Source organism: Notechis scutatus, chromosome 5 (genome assembly GCF_049901735.1).
Source record: "Notechis scutatus isolate UNSWTSFEM ecotype Mainland chromosome 5, rNotScu1.2, whole genome shotgun sequence".
Lineage (NCBI taxonomy): Eukaryota > Metazoa > Chordata > Lepidosauria > Squamata > Elapidae > Notechis > Notechis scutatus.
Window position 1 is genome coordinate 51,353,173 of NC_142013.1, and position 26,530 is coordinate 51,379,702.

At 38.0% G+C, this 26,530-nt stretch overlaps 2 protein-coding genes across 2 annotated transcripts in view; one reads left to right on the forward strand and one right to left on the reverse strand.

Annotated features, from left to right (window-relative positions):
• The window catches only part of URB1 (URB1 ribosome biogenesis factor), a 70,617-nt gene extending 69,259 nt beyond the window's left edge, over positions 1–1,358 (reverse strand). The window contains exon 1 of the mRNA XM_087966713.1: positions 1,235–1,358. The gene's annotated coding sequence lies outside the window, so the exon portion shown is untranslated. The remainder of the gene's footprint in view (positions 1–1,234) is intronic.
• EVA1C (eva-1 homolog C) overlaps positions 1,264–26,530 on the forward strand; it is a 40,064-nt gene continuing 14,797 nt past the window's right edge. Inside the window, exons 1-2 of the mRNA XM_087966715.1 lie at positions 1,264–1,699; positions 23,496–23,692. Coding sequence (XP_087822841.1) covers positions 1,264–1,699; positions 23,496–23,692 — 633 coding nt within the window. The remainder of the gene's footprint in view (positions 1,700–23,495; positions 23,693–26,530) is intronic.

Below are 26,530 nucleotides of genomic sequence, written 5' to 3' on the forward strand. Positions count from 1 at the left end.
ATGCAAAGCCAAAAGCAAACAACATTAAGATTCAGCCTTTCCTTGATATGTGACTTCTGATATGTGACATGTGAAGGGAAGAATGTTGAAATTGATATTACTTCTCAGGAAGAAACATTATTTTTATTGTCTTTACTTATATCCTGCCATTGTTATTTTTATAAATCTCAAAGTGGTGAACATACCTAATACTACTTCTTTCTTCTATTTTCTCCACAACAACCCTGTGAGGTGAGTTGGGCTGAGAGAGAGTGACTGGCCCAAAATCACCCAGCCAGCATTCTTGCCAAGGTGATTTCTAGCCTAGTTGTTTCACTACTGCATGATGAATGCCTTTGCAATCTCTCCAAGAAATGTATTTATTAAATACATTTTAAAATAATTATTAAATATTAACAGTGGACGCCTCCAGATGTATTTGGCTACCAATACCTCCTTCATGAAGCATAAGTATCCTAACTGAAGTCAGTGGGGAATGTAATTCCTCATTTTTGGAGGGCAACAGGTGGAAGAGCTGGCAACTTAAAAAGGATTGTGTTCATTTGCACTCGTGAAAGTTTTGCTCTACTTCCCCATTACTTAAAGAGTGCAGAGAATTCGGACTCCACGCCATTCATCGAGATCGAAAATAAAGGTTGGGAGAGGAGAGACCGTTTGTTTCCTTCTTCTTTACTTTCTACCTTCACTTTGAGGGTAATCCTATCCACGTTTATTCAGACTCCTTAGCCTCGTTGATGCCTTTATACAGGACCGCAGCCCTAACCCCCACCCCATCACTTACACGCCAGCACCAGCAATAACCAGGCAGCGCATCAAAGGGCTGGGGCATGGCCAAAAACCAGCCTGGAACTCATTCCACCCTAGAGCAGCATCGCGTCTTTTCAAAGGGAGCGGCTTTAATAAGTAAGAAGTAAGAGAGGAGGAGGAAGAAGAAGAGGAAGAGGAAGAGGAAGAAGAGGAGGAGGAGGAGGAGGGGGAGGGGGAAGAGGAAGAAGAAGAAGAAGAAGAAGAAGAAGAAGAAGAAGAAGAAGAAGAAGAAGAAGAAGAAGAAGAAGAAGAAGAAGAAGAAATAATTGTCGCCGACGACCCACAGAGAGGTCAAAGCCACCTCGAAGGAGACTGGCCAGGAAAGGGTCAAGGGAACCCAATGGGGCGCAAAAGCGGAGAGTCACTGCGCGGCAAGCAACACTGAGTAACTAGCCGGCCGATCAAAACTACGCCGGCTCCTCCGCACTAAGCGCACGCCGTCCTGCCGGCTTTGGGATGGGTTTCCTGGTTTCCCCGCTGCTCTCCGCCAACGCGCAAACAGCCGCGCCGCGCCCTTCGCTTTTCCAACCGCGCCGCAGGCTGCATCTGACCGGGATTTCCTCTTCGGGGAAAGTGCGTGGAAGCTGGGCGAAGGCTCCGCGCCGCGTTGCTCTTGCTTGCCGGTTCCCGCCCCTTTCCTTCGCCTCCCTCTCCCTGGCGAAGTTGGCCTCCCTCAGCCGCTCCGGTCCTGGGAAGGACAGGGACTCTCTTGGCTGGAGCCGTCATGTGACGCGATTGGGCTGCCTGGATCGGCGCCGCACCATGAGAGACCTGGGGGCTGGGCAGCGCGCGAGCAGGCGCCAGGTAGCGCCCCGGGGGCTGCTGTTCCCTCGCCTCTTCTGCCTGCTCCTGCTTTGGACCAAAGAGAGCGCCGCGCTGGCTGACTTCTCAGGTAAAGGCACGCGACCCTTGGCCGACGTCGCCCCCCTTTTCTCTGTCAGCCCCCCGCAAGACAAGGCGGCAGGGAACCGCTGGGCGCCGGCAAGTGCCGGGCAGGGATGTCCAGGAGCCCCGTTGGTTTAGAAGGGGATTTTTGAGCGCTTTGGGGGGATTGAGCCGCCTACTTTCTCTGCCTCTGTAAGTCCAATAAGGATAAGATCGGGAAAGAAAGCTTTACTTGACAAGTTTCTACCCACTCTGGAACTTTTAAATGGTCGACGGCGGCCTTCGCTGACATAACCAGACGAGTACTTGCCGATCACCCATAGACAGCGCAGGCCTTCTAGTTGGGAGGGATGGTAGTTACGATCTAACATCTCTAGCAGAGAGAGAGCATCAGGGTTAGGTTGGAAACCTGCGGAGTATGGGAAAATTAAATAACAACTTAAACACTAGTATGTTGAGACTCAAACGACAAAGATGTGTATTTGTTTCATTAGCGGCTTATCCAGGTTCTCTTTCCTGGATTTTGTTATGCTTTTTAGCCAAGCAATCGCTTCTCTTAGGATATTGACAGTACCTTCCTATTTACTAAAGGCTTCTAGATAAATGAAAACTAAACTCATTTTAAAAGTGGCAGCTAAGGTGTTCTATGTCAAAGTATGTGGCAAGATCTAAGGATGAGCCCACTATATTACCAAACTGATATGCCATAAATGCCTCTTTGAAATTGCTTCCTAGTTAATTTTCATAGCTGAGCCCTTCTCCAGTCTGATTGTATCCAGACCTTCCACTAGAGACTGTTGAATAATTATTAACAGCTCTGTTCAGCCAGGAGTCAGGACATACTGTACAGGTCCTGGGTGCTTTGAAAGAAGCATGGGACAGGAGCAAGGAATCTGGTGCAGAAATATGTATAATAGCTATGCAGAAATCATTTGTTAGGTGCCTATGTATGCTTGTGAGGTTTACTCATGCTGGAGATATGGTGGAGAGGAAGGAAAACTCAATCCAGAAGGCATGTTTAGAAAAGATAACATTCATTCTTAAGTATTCTAGAAAAAAATAATTTGCACATGGTAATTAATTCATTCTCCATTCTTTTTTTACATCACAATCAGGATAGCTAAAAGGCTTTCTAAAAGTTTAAAAGCACAACTTTAATATTTTCCAAAGAAAATTATTTCAATATCCGTTCATAGGTAGTAAGAATTCTACTGTAGATAATATTAAAGATTTAATCAAAAACATAGAAAAAGTTATAGTTATACATTAATTTAAAATCAAAAAAGCCAATAGGCTTTTTAAAAGAACAATTATATGTTCCAGGAAACACTATCAATGTTCAGAGATTCTGCGAATTGCAATCCAAAAATCTGAAGGGCAGCTGATTGTCTATAAAAGTTTACCCATTAAGATAGCAAATTGTCTAGCATAAACATTTGAAATGTATGATACAGTTATTATAGCAAGATGATTACCAAATATTATGTTTGAGTGATATTTAAGAGTGCTACAGATTGGTAAGAAAATGTTTGATAAATAGCTACACTAAAATAATCAGTCTGCAAATCTGTCCAAAATATATACTGACAGAATAAGTCAAAACCCCAAAACACACTCAGAAAATAATTAGGAAGCTATCATTGCTGAGACATGTTGATAGACGCTCAGGGATTCTGGAGAAAACTTAAGCACATTAAGTATACAAAAAAGTAAATCTATGTGCTATGACAACATAAAATAAACATGAGTCAACAAGAAATCACATATTTCCTCACCCACACATGCAAGTGATATAAGGGATAGTATAATTGAATGGAAAAAGTACTGCACTTTTAATCATTCAATAGCCATTGTTTTTGGAACTGGGAAAGTTATATAGCTTAGGTGCTTAAAAGGGCACAAGAACATTTACTAGAAATTCCTATATTGCACAAACACAACGAATAAAACATAAAAGGAACTGTAAAAAGCTTGGTGCTTAATTTAGCTAAAATCCCTGCAATTGTTATTTTTTATTATATGAGAAATAATGGTTAAAAAAAACCTAAGGAAGAATTGCTTGCATGTTATTAGTTAATAACATGTTTATTATTCCCTGAAAGATACAAGTATAAAACATGGTACTTCACAGAAGTAAAAGACATACACCCGTTCTAGTATGTGTGAAGAGACTTACAGGAACAGAGCAGGAAATTGTCTCTTGACCATGAGACTGCAACCCAACATGAGATATAGTGCATCTTAAAAGCTCATCTTGAATGCATGTAGAGTTTAACTGTTCTGAAATTAACTATTTTTTTAGTGGGGAGGGATGAAACCAAATCCTAATCAGTTCATTTTGTGTATTTTTAAAGCTGAATTTTTAAACTTTTAAACACATGTATTTTAATGTATGATTATTTGCAATCTGGTTCTTCAGTCTCTTGCAGGATAATGGTAATGTGCAAACAGCTACAAGGGCTCTATATGTATTGAACCCAATGAAATAAACCCAGTTCTTAGCTACAAATAGTGCTTGACTTACAGCAATAATGGAGCCTGCCCATTATGGTCATAAGTTGTAATGGACATAAAACAAGATGGTAATGAACCTAATTTTAAGAAGTGTTTTTATGGCGAATGCCGTAGTCATTATGTGAATCCATAGTTTGCTATAGTATGGTTCTGCCAAAACACTGAAGTACCAGTTTTCAGCAAAACCAGTGCGATCACATGACCATAGGATACTGCAAATGACTGTAATCTCGCCATGTTGCTAAACGCCCAAACCTCAGAATTTCTGATCCGGGTAGTAAGTCCCCTTTTCAGGTAGGTTGTAACTTTGAACAATTGCTAAGCAAGCAGCTGTAAATTGAGGACTGCCTGTATAAAGTTTTCAATTTATTCATGAGCTTTCAGTCTACATCAGTTTAAATGCTAGTCTTATATGATCTGGTTTATGGAGTAGAATCAGGGGACTGTTTCTTGCAACTGGATGCTATGGGCGCTAAATAGGACACAAACATTTGTACAGTTCATGCAAGCTAATGAGCATCTGATTCCTCATATTTTCCTAAGTATCTGGATTTCCAGTTGATTTGATCTGTGGTTTGTTTGACTGAGTGATTGTCATCATTAACTAATGTCTGAATATTGTAGAAATAGTATGTGATGATCCAAGGCATGGCCTGATGGTGCTTTATTGGACTATTTTTGTTCTATATTAACATACTCCAAAAGCTGAAATTTGATTGGTCCACACGGACCGCATCCCGATTGGTCTACTGAACGGCCGTGATTGGCTTCCTAAGAATCAACCGCGATTGGCCGAAGCCGATCGCGGAGATTCAAAGTCCTGCCATTGGCGACGAGCGCGAGACAATCCCTATATGAAGGGCTGCTGCGGCTCCAAGATCTTGTACAGATCTTAACATAAAATAAAGAGCTTGAAGTACACTGGTCTCGCGTCTCTTTTGTAACCGATCTAACAATTTTGATATCTGCTATTAAACTTTGGGAGAGCGTTTTTTGTTCACACTTCACTACAGTTTGGGGATGGGATGACAAAGCTTCTCTAGCAGGCTGGCTGGAGAATTCTGGTAGTACACACATCTTGAAGCTGCCAGGTTTGAAAAACACTGTCACACAGACATATTTTCCATTTCTGATCTTCTTATAGCAAAATAAAAGCTAACATTATTCTTCTAGCAAAATAACAGCTAACTTTATTTCCCACGGTAAATAGCCAGAGAAGACCTATCTGTAGATTTCCGCAGCTCCTAGAAAAGGAATTATAGTTTTGTTGGGGTGCTCGTAAAATCAGGTACATCTGAATGGCATTGATGTTACAAATAGCATGTGTAGATACTGAGCTTCAGGCAACCATTGGGAAAGCAACGAACGTTAGCAGAAACAAGTCCAGTTCAAGCCGTAAATTTTTAATAAATTTTGATTTTCTTCCTTCAACTGTGGTTTCTATTTTTGCTTTTATGATATTTATTATGTTGGCTTTTTATATTTGCTGGTTTTATATCTTCATTTTTTTATCTATTGTTGTGCACCACCCAGAGTTGTCTTAGGTGAGATAGAAGCTATTATTTATTTATTATATATTAATTTATTAATTTTATTAAATAAATAAATAAAGTCTTCTATGGAAGCTAGAGTGGGTAGAACTGATGGATTGTATGTAATTATTTCTTCTAGCTTTTTTCTGTGCAAGATGTTTTGAGATCTCTGTTGATTTCAGTGAGAATATCTAGCAATCCCAATTAGCCATAGCAATAGCACGTAGACTTATATACTGCTTCATCGTGCATTACAGCCCTCTCTAAGCGGTTTACAGAGTCAGCATGTTGCCCTCAACAATCTGGGCCTTTAATTAATAATTAGCCATTATTGATTATTTTATTTTATTTTAGAAAATTTATATTGCTGCCTACTTGCACATGGCAATTCAGGATGGCTTACACAGATAAAAAAAAACCATATAAAAGAAATAAAAAGAATAAAAAGAAAAATAATCAAATAGTAAAATAATAAACTCCCACCCACCCCCACCCTGATGACAACACACATTCATACAAACCATTTAATGGGCTCCATCCGCTCTGGGTTTCCAGGTCCTCTGACAGAACCAGGTCTTCAGCACCTTCCAAAAGAGTGTTAGAGTGGGGGCCAGTCTAATATCAGGGGGAATGATATTCCAGAGAGAAGGAGCCACCATGGAGAAGGCCCTTCTTCTGGGTCCCAACCCCTCTAAGGGATGGAACCCACAACATTCCTTGCCTTTCTCTCTAGCGGCTTGGGTAGATGTGACCGGCAAGAGACGGTCCCTCAGATGACCTCGTCTCAAGCCGTGAATGGCTTTAAAGGTGACAACAACCCCCTTAATTGCACTCAGCAACAAATTGGCAACCAATGCAGTTCCCGCAGAAGAGGTGAAACGTGCACATCAAAATCTACACAAAACCATGCGGGCCGCTGCATTTTGCACCAATTGAAGCTTCTGGATACTCTTCAGGAGTAGCCCCATCCAGGAGAGCTCATTGCAATAGTCAAGATGGGAGGTGACTAGGGCATGAGTGACCATGAGAAGGGGTTGTTGATCCAGAAAGGGCATAATTGTTGCACAACCCACAATTGTGCAAAGGTCCTCCTGGCCACAACTTCTCTTTGAGCTGGAGTCGCGAGTCTAGGAGAACCCACAGATTACACACAGGGTCTGTTTGGGGCAGTGCCACCCCATCCAAGATCAAAGACAGCAGTTCTCCATGGGCCAAAGAACCCCGAACCCAAAGCCACTCATTGTTGCCAGAGTTCAGTTTCAACCCATTGCTCCCCATCCAGCCCCTAACAGTCTCCAGGCACTGCGAGAGGAAGGTCACGGCATCACTTAAGGGCAGAGACAAACAGCTGAGTATCATCAGCATCAGTAATTACTTGAAACAAAGGCAAAATAAGGATTGCCAATGGGGACATAAAATTTCAGAATTGTAGTTTCTTGTTCATTCAAGTTTGGATGAATAATATTTCAACTCAGCAGTAGGAAAGACTTACCCAAAAAGGCCAGCATTTGCCTTCTAATTGTGGTTGGATATATGGTGGTATATCCATATACCTTAAAGAAGTACAAGTTATCGCAATATTCTAAATACCAGGCATCTAAAATTATTGATCTGGGTCCAACTTTCTCTTCCTTGTTAATAGCCACAGAATAGGTTTCTTTAAACTTGATTGAGTTTGTGAAAACAAATCCTTTTAAAGAGGTGGATCACTCTGCTGCCTTGTATAAACAAAAAGTTTATGACAGGGAAAGCAGTGTGTTTGATTAATAACTCGCTCTGTGTTTCATATAAACTTTTTTCCAATAAAGTAAAGCTTCATATTTTATTTGGCAGGTGTTACAGTATACCTTGCCAAAAAGAAAAAAAAAGAAAGGAAAAGGCAATATGAGATCCAAAATGCCAAGAATTTCTGCATCCAATAATGAGATCATTAAATATGTATATTCCTGCTTAAGCCTTTTCTCATCCACATAAATCTTGAGCTTTGATATTAAGATTATTCAGTGGTATACTTTTCAGGGTCTCTGATTATTTTGAAAATGTAGTTTTTATATTAAGAGACTCAGAATGGGAGATTTTGTCCTACCCGTGTTTGCCAATAATCAATGTCACTAGTCTGAAGTGCTTCAGTAATTTCCCTACTTCCTGTGAATAAAATATATTTACTTTCATTTCAATTGTTATATGCATTATATTCAGTATTTGTCCTGAACCAAAAGTTGCTTGCTTATTAAAGACAGAAGACATCCCATTTTTTCCAGAGGTCCAGAAATAGATTTGGTTGCATTACCACTGTTGAAGGTTTATAAAACAACACAATATGCTTCCAATTATAATGGATTTTAACTGTCAAATTTTATGCTTCTCAATCTAAGAGTTGATGTAATAATGGTATCAGATCTTTTATTTTCCAAAGCTGAAATCCTTAGCATTTTATCTGAAAGTAGATTTCATTGAAATCAATATTGCTGATTTAATTGGGTACATTAAGTATTTTGAAGTAGGTTTTTAAGGTTATAACTGACTTTATTTTCAATGTGTAATGAAATTTAGAAGCACTAATTTGTAATTTTATTGTCATATACCTGAAGTAGGGTCCATTTAAATCTGTAGACTTTATTTTCAAGAAGAATATGGTATATCAAATGCTCATATGATCGTAATTATTATATAAGTATATAAAGCATCCATCATATTTGTGTATAGGTAATCCCCAAGTTAACGACAGTTCACTTAGCTATTATTTGATGTTATGACTATTCGTGTTTCCCCCAAAATAAGACCTGGTTTTATTTTCTTTTGGGCCTCAAAATAAGCACTAGGTCTTATTTTCAGAGGGTGTCTTATTTTTTTCCCATGTATAGGAGGCCCATTTTGTTTGCTTGTTCACGGTGGGGCAAGAGGCTGTGCAATGTGCTGGTGCTGCCACCATGAGGCGGGGGGGCAGAGCTGCCCAACGTGCCCTGCACCAGCTATCTCGGGCCCCCCGCAGCCAGTCCATCCACAACCTGACACCTTCTCACCTCAAAGCCACAGCACCAGCACACCGGTCAACCTCCTGCTCCATTGTGACCGTGAGCAAGCACAAAAAGTGGGTTGGCAGCCACATGTGCTCCTGCTGCACATAGCTGCCAGTGTTGCCACTGCAAAGCAGGTACTGAGGCATGGATGGCCTGGCTATAGGGAACATGAGGTAAACTGGTGCGGGCCACATGGGGCAGCTCCACCACCACCTCACCTCACCTTGTGGCCGTGGCACCCTGTGCAACCAGACAAATGGGCAGGCAGCTGGCTGCACAAACTGTAGGGCTTATTTGGGGCTTATATTAGGTGCACATGTAAAAACATGCTAGGGTTTATTTTTGGATAGATCTTATTTTTGAGAAAACAGGGTTGGCCCCCCAAGTACTTATGAACCAGTCCCAAAATTACAAATGTTGCAGCACCTTGCCTGTTGTTCACACTTATGAATGACAGCAGAGGCACTCCAACACTCACCCTGCCTATTCCCTACCCCTCCACGCCTGGTCTTCACAGACACTCCACCTGTGGAAACATACTTACCTTGCAAAGATCTCTCTGCTGTGGGGTTATTGTTGTTTTTTGCCCATTTTGTTTCTTGAGGCCTTAGGTGCATTCTCAGAGAACAGAGGCCTAAAGTACTGCAAGATCATGCGAGATCAGTAACGCAAGATTCCATGCTACCGATCCCATGTGATCTCACACTACTTTTGGTCTCTGCTCTCTGCGAATTGAGGCCTAGACGAGATTTGTGGCAAAAGGCTTTGCAAACGGAGGGAAGGCTTTGGTCTTTCAGATCTTTCTTCCCCAAACCCCAAAAACTTTAACCTTAGTCTGTCTACTATTGACCTCACCCCTTTCCTAAGAGGTCTGTAGGGGCGTGCATAAGCGCACCAACGTGCCTACCGTCCCTGTCCTATTGTTTCTCTTATTCTTCTTTTATTTTTCTTATATGTACCCATTTCATGTATTCACAACTATGTATACACTTATACTTATTATCTTGTAAACAATTGGCAAATCAAATCAAATAAATAAATAAATAAATAAAATAAATCTTTCCTCCATTTGCCGTTTTCTTGCTGACGCCTGCAGGGAGATTGAGTCCTTGCAGGCTTTGACAACCCTTTGCAAAACGCACTTTTGTTGCTGAGAACGGAGCCCCGTAAGGGTGCACACATCTCTCTGGGCCTCCTTTCTCATTGGCAAAGGCCTTCTGAAGGACTTTGCCACTGAAAATGAAGCCCCAGAAGAGTGCATCTGTGTCCCTCCGAAACTCAGACCATACTAGCAAAGGCTTTTTGCAAAGGATTGCCAAAGGCTACAAGGAGATTGCATCCCTGTAGGCTTCAACAACCTTTTGCAAAAAGCCTTTCCTGGCAACAGCAGAGCTTGGGAGGGGCTGGTGCATCCCTCAAAAGCTCCATTTGTGCTGGAAAAGACTTCTTACAATGGCTTTCCAAGGGACTCTTTTAGGGAACAGATTTCGCTGCCTAAAATAGTCCCATCCACAGGTGGACTGCACTTATGTTAACAACCGGTTCACTGGTTGTGAGTGCGCATGTGCACACATGTTCACTTTGCTCACACACGCCTCTTCGGGGCTGAAACACACCTTCAAACATGCAGCTAATCTACTCTGGCCGCTCCAGTGAGTACAGCCGGTGCAGCGCGGAACTCAGCTGGGTGGCGTGGGCGGGGGAAACAAGCCAGAAAGTCAGTTATATGTGGAAAGGATAGTGCAGGGGTGGGTGATCACAACTACCTGTTCACCCGAACCAGTCTGACCAGGCAGCAGCCCACCACTGGTCCCATCACTTCCAAACTCTTTGTAGTCTGAGTCTGGAAGCTTCTGAGCATCGTGATCTCAAACAGCAGAAAGACTGGAGAGGAGACAGCTTGCTAGATCTTTGCAAGGTGAATGACCCAGCGAGGCAGGATGTGGGGGAAGCAATTGTGGGGAGCATGAAGCATTTCAGTGGTCAGGGGGGCCTTGGGTGGTCTTAAACAGGTGGCCTATTCCATCACTAGGCCCTCCATGGCCTTCCCTACCCTGAAATACCTCATATGCAGTTAACAATCCGCACATTCAATTAACAAATGTGTGCGGGAAAGGAGGGAGTGATTGCATGAATCCTTGGGTTATCAATGTAATTAGCAGGCTCCATTACATTCATAACCTGTACTTGTGATACAGTACAGTATAGGTATGTTCCTTTTGTTTTGGATACTCTTTTTCCCTACAGAGAGATTATTTAAACAGATCTACATAGGGAGAAATGTTTTATGTGTATTTCAGGCTTTTTACTTGTTATATCAGAAAAGTTCTAGAAACTTTATTTGTATTGTTTATTATCCCTGAAAATTTAAGGACTTGACAATCTGGATATGTTTGGCAGTAGAAAAATTGGATTCAAGACAAAAAAAGGATGACATGATATAATAATTGAATGTGAGAAGAAACAGCGCTTTTCATTATTTGGAATTCCAAAGAAACAAAATTCCATATGTATTCCATACGTCCTCATTATTTGTTGCTATTATGATAATATATTCCATGTGCAGAATGATTGGCAAATATTGAATTGTTTAAAATATTTAATTCTTCAGTTTCATTTCCAGATTAGTTGCACTGAGTAACTTGACAAATCTTTATTACTTTTTTAAAAAGAGATTTAGAATAAAATAATAAAATGACAAAGAAATACTAAGGCCATCATTCTATATATTATCTCATAGTGAGTCTAATTAAATTTAGCAAGATTGGTTTTTACATTATCATGTATTGGACAAAAATATTTCAGAAAAAAGTTCCTTATTTTGGTCCAGTTTAATAGAACACCGCCAAATGCAAAACAATTTGAAACCTCACTGGTTTCAAATTGTATCACAATTTTCCCAATGTTGTTTATGAGGTGGTAGGAGATTTTAACCTGTTCTTTCAAATATTTCATAATTCTTTATACAGTAAACAGTAGGCAGTTGGTGGAAGTCATAATTGGTAATTTAATGGTTGGATTGGCACAAATGTTAGATTACAACTCCCCGTGTCCTTAGAGTAGCAGTCCCAACTGTTTTGATATCAAGGACCAGTTTTGTGAAAGACAAATTTTCCACGGACCGGGGGGAAGGATGATTTTGGTTTTGTTCACTTGCTCACCTCCAGCTGCGTGACCAGTTCCTAACAGGCCACAGACCAGAACCAGTCTGTGGCCCAGTGGTTGGGGACCCCTGTCCTGGAGTATCTCATGCTGGCCATGGTAGTTGGACCTCTTAAGAGCTAGCATTCAACAACTATCGGAGAACCAGAGTTTTCTTATTTTTAGCCTATAGGGACTAATGGTGACCATATGATTTCGGTGAGATATTTTTCATATTGAATTGCATATGGTGTGATATGGAAAGATATGCTTTAAAAATAAATAAATTACATATTGTCTAATTAATATAATTGATTTCCCTACATCAAAGTTTGCATACTGTATGGAAACTGATTGCCCTGTAGGCTAAATCCAAACTTGGACTTACTTAAAGAATACTCCTTGAATTCAATATGACATAACTTAATTGTTTTCAGTCGATTTATTCTAAGGACTTTTCCTCATACTGATTTACAGACCCTTTCCTGAGTCAGCAGAAAATTATAGTAACCAATAGTATTTGTGGGGGAACCGGGGAAGCAAATCTGGCAAGATGATAGTCACAGCATTCTGACTGATTCCACATTTTGTTTATATATGCACCAACAACATCTACACATATAAAGTGGTGAGGACTTTGACTATGAAGCCATCCCTGATATCTTGGCTAGTTTGACCTACCTCCCATTGAAACTACTCAGACTGGCATATAAGTTGAAGTCCCTATTGCTGATTCCTACCATGTATCTATTTTTCTCTGTTTCGAGTCACTGCAGTCACTTAAAAGTTCCCTTCAAGTTAAAGGATGACCAAGCCTAAGAGATGTTAAAGGCCACGAAGTTATCCTTCAAATGTAGTGGAATAAGGGGAGAAATATTAGATTATGGATTCAAGATAAGGACACTTTAAGTTTGTCTCATTAATGGACTAGGAAAGAGATCAAGCCAACATAATGGTGCAGACAAAATGATGGGAAAGTAAGAAATGGGCAAGTTTGTGCCACCATAGTTAGGTAGAAGTAGAGAAAAGCATGTGTAAGATTAAATCTGTATCTAACTGAATGTTCTCAATATGAACGAAGTCTTTTGTTCTTGCCTCAATTGCAATAGTAGCATAATACAGTGTTATCTTTGGTTCAGCGGTACACAAAGTTCTGTGGCACTTGACCTTGAGAGCTTTCAAGTATAATCCAAAGAGATGTTACATGTTACAAATTATATTTGACAATCCCTAGTCCCAAGAAAGATATGCTGTCTTCTGTATGTTGAAGACAGATGTTAGTTGCACATGAAAACCAAGCAAATGGTGTTTTTTCTTAATGGAAACTGCTATGGACCAAACATACACACATACACACGCACCAATAATACAGAGTCTCTTGCATGAATGTTATTTTTTCTGAGCTAAAAGGCTGAATCAAGAAATAAAACTTCTTCTCTGCATTATTTCTTATCCTAAAACAGATGCTTGAGAATTGACTGTTTTGCTGATAGCAGTTGATAACTAATTTTTTCAGTATGAACATCTACACCTTATCACAAAGGGTTAATAAAATACCAAGAATTGTCAACTTGCCAATAATTGAAAGAAAGACTATTGTGTATAAATGTTTTCCTTCTATTGCCACTGTGAGAATGTGCATTGCCAACCCACATTGCAAAAATTTGAGTAATGTTTACAATCTGCAGTGGAAACAGCAAAAAAGGAAAAAGATAAAAGTTAGCTTTGTGTAGCTGTTCTTGGCTGGCTGGGTTTTGAGACAGCATGACTAGTGAATATTGGAACATTTAAGAAATGGGAGAAAAAACACAAAGGCAAAACAGATACTGAAAGAACTGGTAGGGACAAAAATTAAACTCTTCAGCAATAGAGAATCAACTGCCCTCCAAATGTTGTTGGATTTCAAATTTCAGCCTAGGATGTGATTAAAGAAAAACAGGTTATGGTAACCATGTTTTTTTCTGGATCAAACATCATTTCATCAGATGTATACAATATTGTCCTGAAACAGGAGGCTGTTGGAACACACACAGTCTCACAAACATACAGACAGATCAATTTGGGGGATGGCAACTAACAAAAGAACAAAATTATTGGATTAATACAAAGTATTCTTGCATTGTTGAGTTGATTAATGTCTTGTCAAATCAAAGCAATTTACTTGCAGCACTAAAGATATTCTTTGAGAACTTCTAGGGAGGAGCTGTTTTGATCCTCTTCCTTCCAACTAAACTTCACTGTCTCTTGCTCCTCTGGAATGCATCCCCTTCTCTCCCGGGAGTTTGGACTTCATTCCACGACATCTCTATAGCGTAATAAGAAAACTTGACCTCTGATTATTTTGTGAGAAACTTTGGCTCAGCAAAGAATAAGCAGCATGCTAGTGAAGCTGCTCATATCTGCACACATATTCATCTTATATGTGAATAGTTAATAAATACTAGCTAATAAATGAAATAAATCTCATTTATTTCAAAAAAAGAATATGAGGATGGATGCATATCAGAATATATTTTATGGTTGTATTTCATGGCCATAGCAAGTTTATGCTTTTAATCCAAAGTCCATATTTGAGTCAAAACCTTGGATTCACTGCTCTACAAGTAGGCTAGGAAAGATTGCTCCATGAAATCCTAAGAATGGCTACCACTAAGGGCTTCTCAGCCTTCTTCAAAACTAACGTTGGTTCAGAGTAGAGATAAAATTGTCCCAAGGCATCCTGAGCAACCCTTCCAAACCAAGGAGAATTATATCATGAAGCAAGGGGAGGTGGGCTGGCGGGCTGGCTGATAGCCAGGGTTCCTTTGGACAGACACACATAAACAATGTATGCAAAGCCAGAGTGAATTTTAAATGATACCTAAACTCTGGCCTCCTTTCTTCCTATATAGTAAATGGGGAATGTTCTCCAATCAACTGGTGATAGTTATTGGGAGAGGAGAAAAACAAAGCTGGGAATACCATCACTCTCCATCCTTAACTTGCTCTGTATATCATGAGGACAGCCTGATTGATGAATACTGTACCAGTAACAGGACTGGGATCATCCAAGTGAAAAGCCTATTTTATACTGATAGGCATATGGACTGGTAGATGCACTTTCTCAGTTTTAATGAAGAACCCTAAATCAGATCCCTGGAATATTTTCAAGTGTTATGGAAAGAAGGATGATTGCAAGTTGAGAAAGATATAAAGAAGCATACCAAATTTGAAAATGTGTAAGATAAAAATAAATTTTATTTTATTTATATTCTAAGCTATATTTTCTTACCCCATCCTTTAATTTATTGAAAATTTATTGATTTATTGCATATTTTAAAGAACCTAGAAATTTTGCAATATTTAGATATTATGGTACATTAAATTTCTTTCACTGTGTGTGGTGGTTGTAGTCAACACCATCTAAAGTTATTACAAGTGAACCCCCTTTCCCAGGACGGTGCAGCGGCGGTCCGTAATGGCCGCCACAAAGAAGCTGGCAGCCGGGTAAGAATGCGCAGGAGGAAGTGGAGAAAGTGCTTGAGAGGAGAAAGTTTTTCTTGACTCCTAGGACTCTAAGACATATTTAATAAAATTCCTGAAAAGTATGACTTTCTGAATAATACCTGCCAGAAGAGGAAAAAAGCGGCTGTTTGATGGTGCTGAAAGGATAGCTTTCCCTCTTTTCCTACGGAATAAATAACTGGATATTAAGAAACCTATTTTTTTAGGTGAAAATTGGTTTTAAGCGATGAGTGGGAAGAGAGAGGATTAAAAGAAAATATTTGTATGCTAAGACTTTGTTGGAGCAGATGCCTTAAGGATTTGAAGACTAGAAGATATTGCAATAAGATTTTAAACAGATTTGGACTTTCTTTCTCTTTGATTGATATTACCCCAGAAGGAGAAAGTGAGAACTCTGCCTTGGTTTGGACTGACTGATAACTTTGGGACTGTTTTATTTTTTTATTTTCTTTTGAATATTCTGGTTGTTGTAAGAAGAAAGAAGGGGAAAAGAAAAGAAAAGATCTATAATGGCTCTTTCTGTTGAGGAACTAAGAAAAGAATATGAACAAGCAAAAAAAATGGTAAAGATGGTGTGGAAGAAGCTTTCCTTTTTTAGAAATGGCGCTTACTAACTATCAACAAACATTACAACAGATGAAGACAGCAGAGGAACAAGAAAGAAAGGAAGGAGCCATTTTTAATGAATCTCAGAATTTGATCAAGAAAGAAGGAAGAGAGAAACGAAGAAAACTAAAAGACTTAAGATCTAAAAAACATTTAAGAAAGGGAAAAATAAGGTGCAAAACCAATATGATGATTGTAAACAAAAGGGAAAAGGAATACGACAGAGAAGGGAAGCCGGTAAGGCAGAGGTTAGAAGAAGAGGGGGTAGAAAGGTTTGTTGGGAGAAGAAAGAAAGGGAAAAGGTGGAGAAAGGCTACAATGTTTTGAAATTAAATGGAAAAAAGAAATTTTTTATGGATAATGGATAAAGTATAATTTTTTAAAAAAAAAAGATTTTGCAAGGTACATAAGATGAGATGGTAGTATTGTAATGGTTTAAGAGTTGATAAGAGATTAAAATGTTAAAATGTTTAAAAATGATTGGCTTTAAAATTTAATAATAGGGAGGTTTAGAATACTGTTTTAATTAAAGAGTTTAATAAGATTATGGTATTGATGTTATTATAAAATTTTTATTATAGTATCTTTTTTTAATATTTGGATTTATTGTCTAATTATGTACTTAATTATTTTGGATGTATTAGTTAGATAGAATGTACCAAGCAAAATCGGATTGGGTATTGGATATTATTTTAAAGATTAATTTGACTAACTTAGGGGGAGATAGAAAGGCATCATACTCTGATTAATGATTTCAGGAGAAACTTATTTTCTTCTTTTTTATAAGGAATGAGACAAAGGGATGATAAAAATGGACAAAAGATACAAATATAATGATTCAAACTAAGATGATTAATTAAGATAGAATTAAGAAGGGTGAAATATGTGGAGAAGTTAATATAGAAGGCTTAGAATGGTAAATAAAATAAGTAATGATATGTAAGATGAGCATGAATATAATTGAAGTCCATGAAGAGAGAGACACCTGGGTCCAAGTTACTTTCCAAAAAGATTTTTTTATGTTTTGTGTGTTGTGTGTATATGTTTTTTTGGGGGGGAGAATTAGTAAAAACTTGTAGAAATATAGAATGAGAATAAGGGTAACTAAGTCAGAAAGAAATAGATGAAATAATAATAATGATATTGAATAAGAGTAAAGAGAAGTAAAGAGAAATTGAATAAGAGGTTTTTGGTATGTTATATGGAAATGGTTTAAAACAGAATCATAATTTATCTGACTTGTTAAATTTACAATGAAAAAAGGTTTAAACATGTAATGAATAATGATAATTTGTGTGTTTTAAAAATTAATAAAACTTGTTTAAAAAAAATAAATAAAGTTATTACAAGTACTGTGATGTCTATACCCAGATTAGATGGACCCGTGTGTGACTCAATTCAATTATTTGTAGGACCTGAAGAAGCATTAACAAATTCAGCAGTATCCTTTGATATCCACTTATGGAGTTTTAAGTGGAATGAGATAATCTTGCCAATATGATAGCTTGCACTATAGCTGTTTTTCTGTAGGTTTCTGACTTCATCCTTCTTGTTGACATGGTTGTTTGCTGATTTTGTTATAAATTTTTCAGTTGCATTTGGCACATTCTTGTGAGGACTTGATGGATGAGACTTTTAGGAACCTGGCCAATCATTTGTGTGGTACTTGACTCTATTTTGATCTGAAATAAATAGGTCTGTAATGAAAAACATATGGTAAGTCAACAGTTCTTATTACAAAATATAGATTGAACTGTTCCAGCCAATATAATTAACATTTATGTTAATTGTCAGTTTCATAATACTCATGTTAGCTCCTGAAATAGAACCTACGTAATACTTGTTTTCCTAACAAAGCATTCTGCCACTGTTGTGATTGTTTGCTGGAGGGGTAGCCAGATATCTGGTTTATGAAGGGTTTACTTGTTTTTCTTTCAGTACCAAGATCTGCCACTTAAATCCTGGTGCCACAGATAACCACATAGAATTAAAAAATTCTAAGTTCAGGAGTTTATTCTGAATAGCAGTCTGAAAATAATAGCACTTCCACACTGAAAAATTCAGTCTTGGTTATTACCACAATTTTTATTTTTGCTTCCGTAGTATAATTTAGGTAAAGGTGAAGAATATAAAAGATTGGGCCTGTGAGCTTTTTGAGTTGGAAAGCACCTATTTCACCCTTAATTCTGTCCAATATTTTCCAAGAAATTGGGCCTGTTCCAGAGGTGGTATTCAGCAGGTTCTGACCAGTTCTGGAGAACCGATAGCAGAAAATTTGAGTAGGTCGGAGAACTGGCAAATTTATTTTTATTTATTTATTTGATGGTGCACGCCCCTTACAAACCTCTTAGGAATGGGGTGAGGTCAATAGTGGATAGGTTGAGGTTAAAGGAGTGGGGATTAGAGGATGTAACAACAGAGTCAGGTAGTGCATTCCAGGCATTGACCACTCTGTTGCTGAAGTCGTACTTTCTGCAATCAAGCTTGAAGCGGTTTACATTGAGTTTATATCTGTTGTGTGCTCTTGTATTGTTGTGGTTGAAGCTGAAGTAGTCATTGACTGGTAGGACATTGTAGCAGATAATTTTGTGTGCTACGCTTAAGTCTAACAGTAGGTTCAAGGTGGTCAAAGCCCAAAATCTCAAGCCTGGTGAAAAAGGTATTCTGTTGCGAGCAGAGGAGTGTAGTACTCTTCTCATGAAATACTTCTGGACTCGCTCGATTGTATTAATGTCTGATATGCAATGTGGATTCCAGACTGATGAGCTGTATTCAAGTATTGGTCTGGCAAAAGTTTTGTATGCTCTAGTTAACAATTCGATATTTCCAGAGGAGAAGCTTCGTAAGATTAGATTTATAACGCTTAATGCCTTTTTGGCAATGCTGTTACAGTGAGCTCTGGCGCTTAGGTCATTTGATATGAGAACTCCTTGACAGAGTGAGGATCATCAACAAGGTATCCACCTAGTTTGTATTTGGTGTACTGATTTTTTTTTTTACCAATGTGTAGGACAGAGCATTTGTTGGTCGAGATTTGGAATTGCCAGATGTTTGACCATTCAGACACATAATCAAGGTCGCTTTGAAGGATAGTAGCATTGTTGGTGGTGTTGAATAGTTTTAAGTCATCTGCAAAGAGGACACGGTTGCTTATAAGGTGATCACAAAGGTCATTTATATAGAGTATAAAGAGGGTGGGTCCTAGTATGCTACCTTGGGGGATACCACTGTTAACTGGAGCAGGGTTTGATATAGTGCTCTCTATTTTTACTATTTGTTGCCTGTTTGACAGGAACTCCATTTATGAAGGGATCCGGAAATGCCGTAAGAGTTTAGTTTTAACAGTAGTTTGTCATGTACCACTGAATCAAAGGCTTTGCAGAAGTCTATGTAAATTGTGTCTATAGCTTTAACCCTGGTCAAGTAGAGTAGTCCATATGTTTTTGTAGTGTAGGAGTACCACTCTGACTGGAGATTTTACAGTATCCTTCCCCTGCCATGCCCACCAAGCCACACCCACAGAACTGAATTGAATCTCACCACTGGCCTGTTCTCCTGTGTTTGGAAAATGGCCTTCAGTGTGCCAGATGAATGGGAATCATTGTTGGATAAGCAGTTAAAATCAGAGCTCTCCATTCTATCAATAGATTCAAGTTTATACTTATTGTTCATTGCGTTTGTGGAGGTAGAGGATATCCAAGATATTATCAGGAGATTTCAAAAGTCGTCTTTCTTATTTGTCACTCAGCACATGCTTTGTGAAAAAAAATATAATCCTTTAATTAACCCCTTACCGTGTTTCTGAAGGGAAAGATCATTTTGGTCTCAAAATTTATTTATTTTTTATTTATTTATTTGATTTGTCAATTGTTTACAAGATAATAAGTACAAGTGTATACATAGTTGTTAATATATGAAATGGGTACATATAAGAAAAATAAAAGAATAAGAGAAACAATAGGACAGGGACGGTAGGCACAATGGTGCGCTTATGCACGCCCCCTTACTTAGTTAAAAACTTAGTTAAAAACAAATATTACAGTATTCAACATCTTTATTTAGAAACATTTTCTAGCGGTATTAAGTATCATTAATGTAGTAATCAAAATCTTGAACCTTGCTCATACATATTATTATTTCATTACTATGCATGCTTAAATAATGATTCAATAATTTCTGAGCTCATGGATACCCAGCATCTCTATGCTTTCATTAATGCATCCTGGCTTTTTTCAGGCTTCTGCACACGTAAAAAAAAGATGATGATGCTTTAAGAAATAATTAATTACGGTTAATATGACTGTAAAAGCAGAAACAGCCATATTCAAGTTTGTGCTGGGCTCAGGATAGAGGGCAACAGAATTATCTGGCATTGGTCTGAAGCCAAAATCAGAGTTAAATTTAGACATTTGTTATTTTTAATTTGTGTTTGTCTCTGTCTATGTGTATTATTGCTAAGAGCGTCAAGAATTGCCTGCATATGACCTACTCTGATCTCTGAAAAGCCTGCATATGACCTACTGTGTTGAGCCATTAAAACCGCCATTGATTAGCACAAAATACAGAGGGGTTGGGTCTGGGGAATGATCAACCCTACTTCCATTGATTTCATGAGAGAAAAGAGGCTATATAAATGCATTGCTATCTATTGTTATCGGTGTAACCCAATACCAAGAGACACTAGTTCTCTATTTTTGGAATTTTATGGTAGTAGCCAGTAAGCCAGTTTAAATGTGTCCTATATTTTCTGATTTTGTGTGAGAAAACAGAAGATAGCGTGAACCTTGATAAACTGCCTGTGCTTTTTCTGTTGAATAAAGGGATTCTTACAAGTAGCAAAAAACTGATAATGTCACTGAACCTAACATGCCTGCCCAAGGAAGAGTAAAGCTGCCCAAGGAAGAATGAGCGGCTTGTCCTTTCTCTCTTGATCTGGCTAAAAGCTGGGGAAAGAGAGCAGTTGTTCACTTGTTCATTCATGGGCTCCATGAGTAGTGGCAGAAACTGGCTTTGCCAAATAACTGTTAAGAGAATGGTGCTACCGTAGAATAATGGTGATCTAAAGCAACATGAAAAAGACCAAAAGTTGCAACCTATTTGAAGCATTTTTCTTTCTTTTCTTTTTTTGGTTGGATGCTCTTCCTTGCCAAAAGATGAAGCTTGCAGAGGGTGTGTATATGAAGCTGATAATTCTCTGGCAATATCTACAGAAATTTTCTCACAGCCCCTGCAGGTATGGATCCAGGAAACAGGACCTGACTGGACCAACCAATACTAAGAGTTACTGAACCTCAGAAGTCAGTGTAAATCTAAGATTTCAGTTTAAGTGATTTCCTGTTGGGGCTTGTTTTTATCCTGATTAAATATAGCTATAAGCCGTAACTAAGAGAGGACTCCAGGATAAGATCCTTTGTTTCTCCTTAACTTGAAGTAAACATCTATAAATTCAATTGGTTCCATATTAGAAATTTAACTTCAAGATGGAGAAAGCAGAAAGCGGCTTAGGTAGAAACCAAAAAACATCTGAGGTTTAATTTTGGACAATTATGAATGGGGGGACTTCTGTATTCCTCACATTATACAGCCTCCCTGCGTAGGATATTTTAATTCCTGGCCCCATATTTTCAGCAGCATATTCCTACCTCCTTTCTTAGTTTCCACCCCAGATATTGCAAGAATGTTGAATATCTTGCCAAAACAAAGTAATCAGAATGGATTCCATAAATAAAATGCATCTAAATAATTTTGAGTTTTCCATGAGTTTTCCATAGCCATGACTGACAGCTATGCTGTTTTAATTCCGGGCAAGAAAAGTAGCTACTGTTTAATATCTTTATATCAATCCAAATGAAAAATAAAGAAGAGGTTGTTATTAATATCTCTGGAGACAGAATGGCCTGAAAGGAAGCAATCTACATGACAGTACACCAAATTCCTTATCAAATGGAAACAGCAAAATCCCATAACTATTTTCATCCTTAATGGTGCACTTATTGCAATAATATCACTTTCATTTTAAATGATACTTCAAGGGATAACATTTCTATTGAATACCTGGTATTTTTTCATTTTTGTCTGACAAAGTAAATGTTATTGTACCATTCATGGAGCCACTGAATAATGAAATTGATGGTAAAAAGTAGTTAGGTACCGGGATAGGAATTTGCAGATCAAAATAGCAGCTAAAATGCTCAGAAACTCATTCAAAAGTCTGCATAGCTAATATCCTCCAGAGAATACTGGGCTGATTTGTGCAGGGGAACATTTTGTTCCAAACAGATACAAAACCAAATTAACATAGATGTAGGCCCACGTTTTTCAATGTCCTGTGGAGGTGCTACTTGCAGTCCCTCCAAAGCTGTGATTACCATAAACAAAACACATCTTTGCTGAAGAAGAGTACAAACTTTGCAGAAAAGCAGCATGAAGCAACAAATCATTATTTATTTTCTTTTTCTCTTCACTGCAAAAGCTGCTGGAAAAGAGCAAATTGCAAGCAATCTTCCAGCCACAAAGCCCATGAAATCTTTTTCCCTCTCCCAGTTTCATTGCTTCCTTTTCTGAACTCCCACTTCTCTGGGACTTTCCTTGCTTTCCCCTTGAAGTTAAAATCAGTTTTAAAAAAGAAGGCTCTGTCTATTCTTACCTCCTACCTCTTGCTCACTCTGCGTAGCAGAAAGAACTGGTTTCACCTGTTGTGTTCTGTTCTGTTCCAGTACAGGCAACTCTATACTGAGCATACGCAGTTACCTCTGCCTGTTTATTTACCCTTCATCTTTTAGCTGTGCTTTTTCTGTAAAGATGGTGATGCTGGATTTGCTCCTCTTGAACACCTCCCAGTAAAAAAAAAAAAAAAAAAAGGCGGGGGGGGGGGACAATTGAGCAAATAATGGTGGTAGTTGTTTTGTGGTAAGATTTGAATGAACGGGAAAATGTGGGCATGCTGTCGTTTCTCTTCACTAGCCAGTCTCCATCTCAGCCATTTGTCTTTTCCATCAGAATTTTCATTCTTGAGTTCCTGGTTAAAACATGTTTCCTCCCCCTTTCTGTTTTTGATGCAATCCCGCCAAGTTTCCAGCAATTTAGATGAAAGACAGCAGATGAGAAGTATTTGTATTTCCTCTACATTTGTCACTTTCAATCACTTCCACTTTTGTGGAGTAGTAGCCCGGCAGATAATGAGCATTTCTCCCACTGTTAGGGGACCTAGTCATATACACAATCCTAAAAGGGACAACTTCTCTTGAGTCCTAGGTAGCAACACTGTTTACTAGGACTTGAAAAAGACATAGTTGAAGAGAACAGGGATTAGCAATGGGAGCAGCAAACTTTATTCTGGTATTGATGTGTTTAAAGATAAGTGGACCTTTCCTAGGATCCCAAACCATTAATCAAGCCAAAAATCATTGATAATTTTAAATTCAAATTTAGAGGAGAGAGGAATATTGCTTCACTAAATGTAACACAGTTAATTATTTTTTTTTAGGTTACCTAACCAAACTCCTGCGAAACCATACTGTGTATGCCTGTGACGGTGATCATTTGAGTCTGCGGTGTCCTCGGCATTCAACAATAAGTGTCCAATCTGCATATTATGGGCAAGCTTATCACTTGTGTAGTGCACAGCAACCTGAAGTCATGGTAAAAGAGCCACTAAACTGTGTAGCATCTACTACCTTGCAGGTATAAAATACTATATTGTAGCATTTTAAACAAATCAGAAATCTTTTAGATAATTTATTTATAGTAGATTAAAAATCAAATGAATAAAGGTTCAGCATGTTACATCTGGAATATTAGTTCTAACGGTTGATTAAGCTTGCAGATGAGTTGGTTTAATTTTCTGGAGGATTTGTAGTATATAATTCATTACGAGGCCTTGTCAAATGACATTTCTTCACAATTTTGTCCCTTCAGGATAAAGAGTTTATTCATATTGATACAGATAATAAATCTGAGTACTTTTAAAGCTGATAGTTGATTGTTCAAAAATTATAAAACGACATTCACATTTTAAAGTCCATAACTTTTTAAACGAAACTGGCTGAAGTTTGAAGTAGAGTGGCCCAGGTTACTCAACAACGCATTGGAGCAGGATCTCATCATTGTAAGAGTGATGCAGTTAGGGAGGTGGGAAGAATTGTCACAGACCGAGTTGCTGAATGAGCTGTCTGAGTTCCTCTCTTTCCAAGCAGATTGAGACAAAAGACCATCCAACAATGTGAATGTCTGTTAAGATTCATGACCAATGGTCCAATGTTAATTTGTGCCAATCCACTAGTTTTGTCAGAATTGTCTTGGCATTAGTTTAGGTCAGTGGAGTTTCCTGAAAGACTTAAATTTATATTGCCAATAGAAAAATTCTGGCTCCAAATTTTCAATTAGCCACAGAATATATAGCACAGTATTGATAAAATAATGGAATACTACCAATAATAACCAATTTTGTAGCAAGACTATTTAATACTAGGCTAACAATTCAGAGGATCTATATAGAGATTTCTGATTTCTCACCTTTGGCATTTTTGGCTGCCTTCTTGGAGATGTGAAAATATAATTGTAGAGCATTTTTTTTTTGGTCTCAAGCCATTATAATGCTACAGCCCAGCTAATTATACTTATGTTTTCTGGGAATGTTGCTAATGCTGCCCTCTTCTAAGGCAATCATTATTTCCTTAATAGAATAACTTAGAAATAGCAACATAAAGAATAAGAAAGTCTTTTTCTAAACAGAAATGATGTCAAAAAAGTGGTCAGATTTGAATGTACCCTACTTAGTAGGATCTTTAGTCCTCCTGATTGGCATGATATTTACACATGAGTTCCCATTGTGTTCAATCAAACCCCATAAATACATACCATTAAACTGTAAAGGATGCAAAACAGATAGGATTGTAGGTTGAGGCTTCATATTCTGGACTGAGTTGAGAAACAAATTCACTGGTTTTGGTTTTGGTTCTGCATTTTATCCTGCTATATTAAATGAAGAAGTAATAAGATATTTGAACATTATTCTAGTTACCACAGAATTCAAAAAATTTGGGAGGTATAAAATGAAAGGATATTATAGTTAATTGCTTTTATTTTGCTTTAGTAATAATGAGCACTCAGAATTCCGTATGCAGTACCTGAATCATAATAAAGATAGACTGTTTTTACTCCCAAGCAGAAATCTCCACCATATTTTTTGGTGGTAGGTAGTCTATATGTCACTGCTTCCTTATGTCCTATTCCTGGCTAGGTAAGAATACATCCAAACAAATCACTGCAACCACCCACAATCTTTTTCCGAAGAAGCCATTTAGAGCCCACTGTATAGTAAAATATTTCTTTGATATAAAGATGGTGCTTAAGGGTTGTAATTTGCCTTGAAGTATGCCATCTTTCCATTTTTTATGTATTTCATATTTTTATTTTTACATTGAGTGGGAATATGAAGCATATGGGAATCGGTGTAGTATAGATCTTCATCCTGCAGTGGATTGATTTGGGCAGATTATATTACAAATATATAGGTGTATGTGTTCATTTTTGTCCTGGTCTATTTACTTCTTTCTTCTGGTCTTGCCTATTTTGTAAAATGTAGCACTTAGCCAACATAACTACAGTCACACACATACGTACTTAGAAGTAAAGGGCATTATAGTCAATACAGCATTTGTCCAAATATGTTTGCATAGAATATTCCTATTAATGTGATTGTTCTTAATCAAAGAACATTGCAGCCACAAAAAATAATGTACAAACTACCATGATTTTACACTTAATAAAAATTCATCATTGTTATCAGGGGAGAATCATAGTGCCATGTGCTAGAAGTTTCATAAGCTTGATTTATAAGTGAAAAAGTAGCCTGTGAAAGTCCAGCATTTTTTTAAAAAAAACAACATGAATTCACATCTATACTTGATGTTCTGATTGGACTGAAATGAAAAATATTTGTCTGGTTTTATTTTAATTTAAAAGACTTCCAATTGTTCCAAAATACATCAGGATATTCTTAGAAACACATCTGATTGTTCCTATTTAAGCTCTCGGAAATAGAAAAATTACTGAATTAGAGTATTATTTTCCAGAATAAACGCTTTCTATGCATGATTTTTTGCTGAAGCTCTGAAGGAAAATTTTAATCTATAAGCATTCAGATCATATCCATGCATGAGCACTGCACCCATCTAAATATGAACCAATTGCCAAGCATCCCAGTTTTGATCACATGGCCATGGGGATGTTGCATTGGTCATAAGTGTGAAAAACGGTCATTAGTCACTTTTTTCAGTGCCATTGTAACTTTGAACGGTCACTAACTTAACTTTGTAAGTCGAGGACTACCTGTATTCTGTTTCCTTTTTATATGAAATGAGCGTAAGGTTTTTGTCATTTGAGCCCTGGGAAACGGGTATCATTTGAGTTACAGCCTTTGAACTCTTCTTTTGGCCAGGTGCAGGGAAGAAGGTAAATATTGACTGATTTATGTTATTTGCTGGTTCTCTTATTTCAGGACTGAAATAGATGGAAATA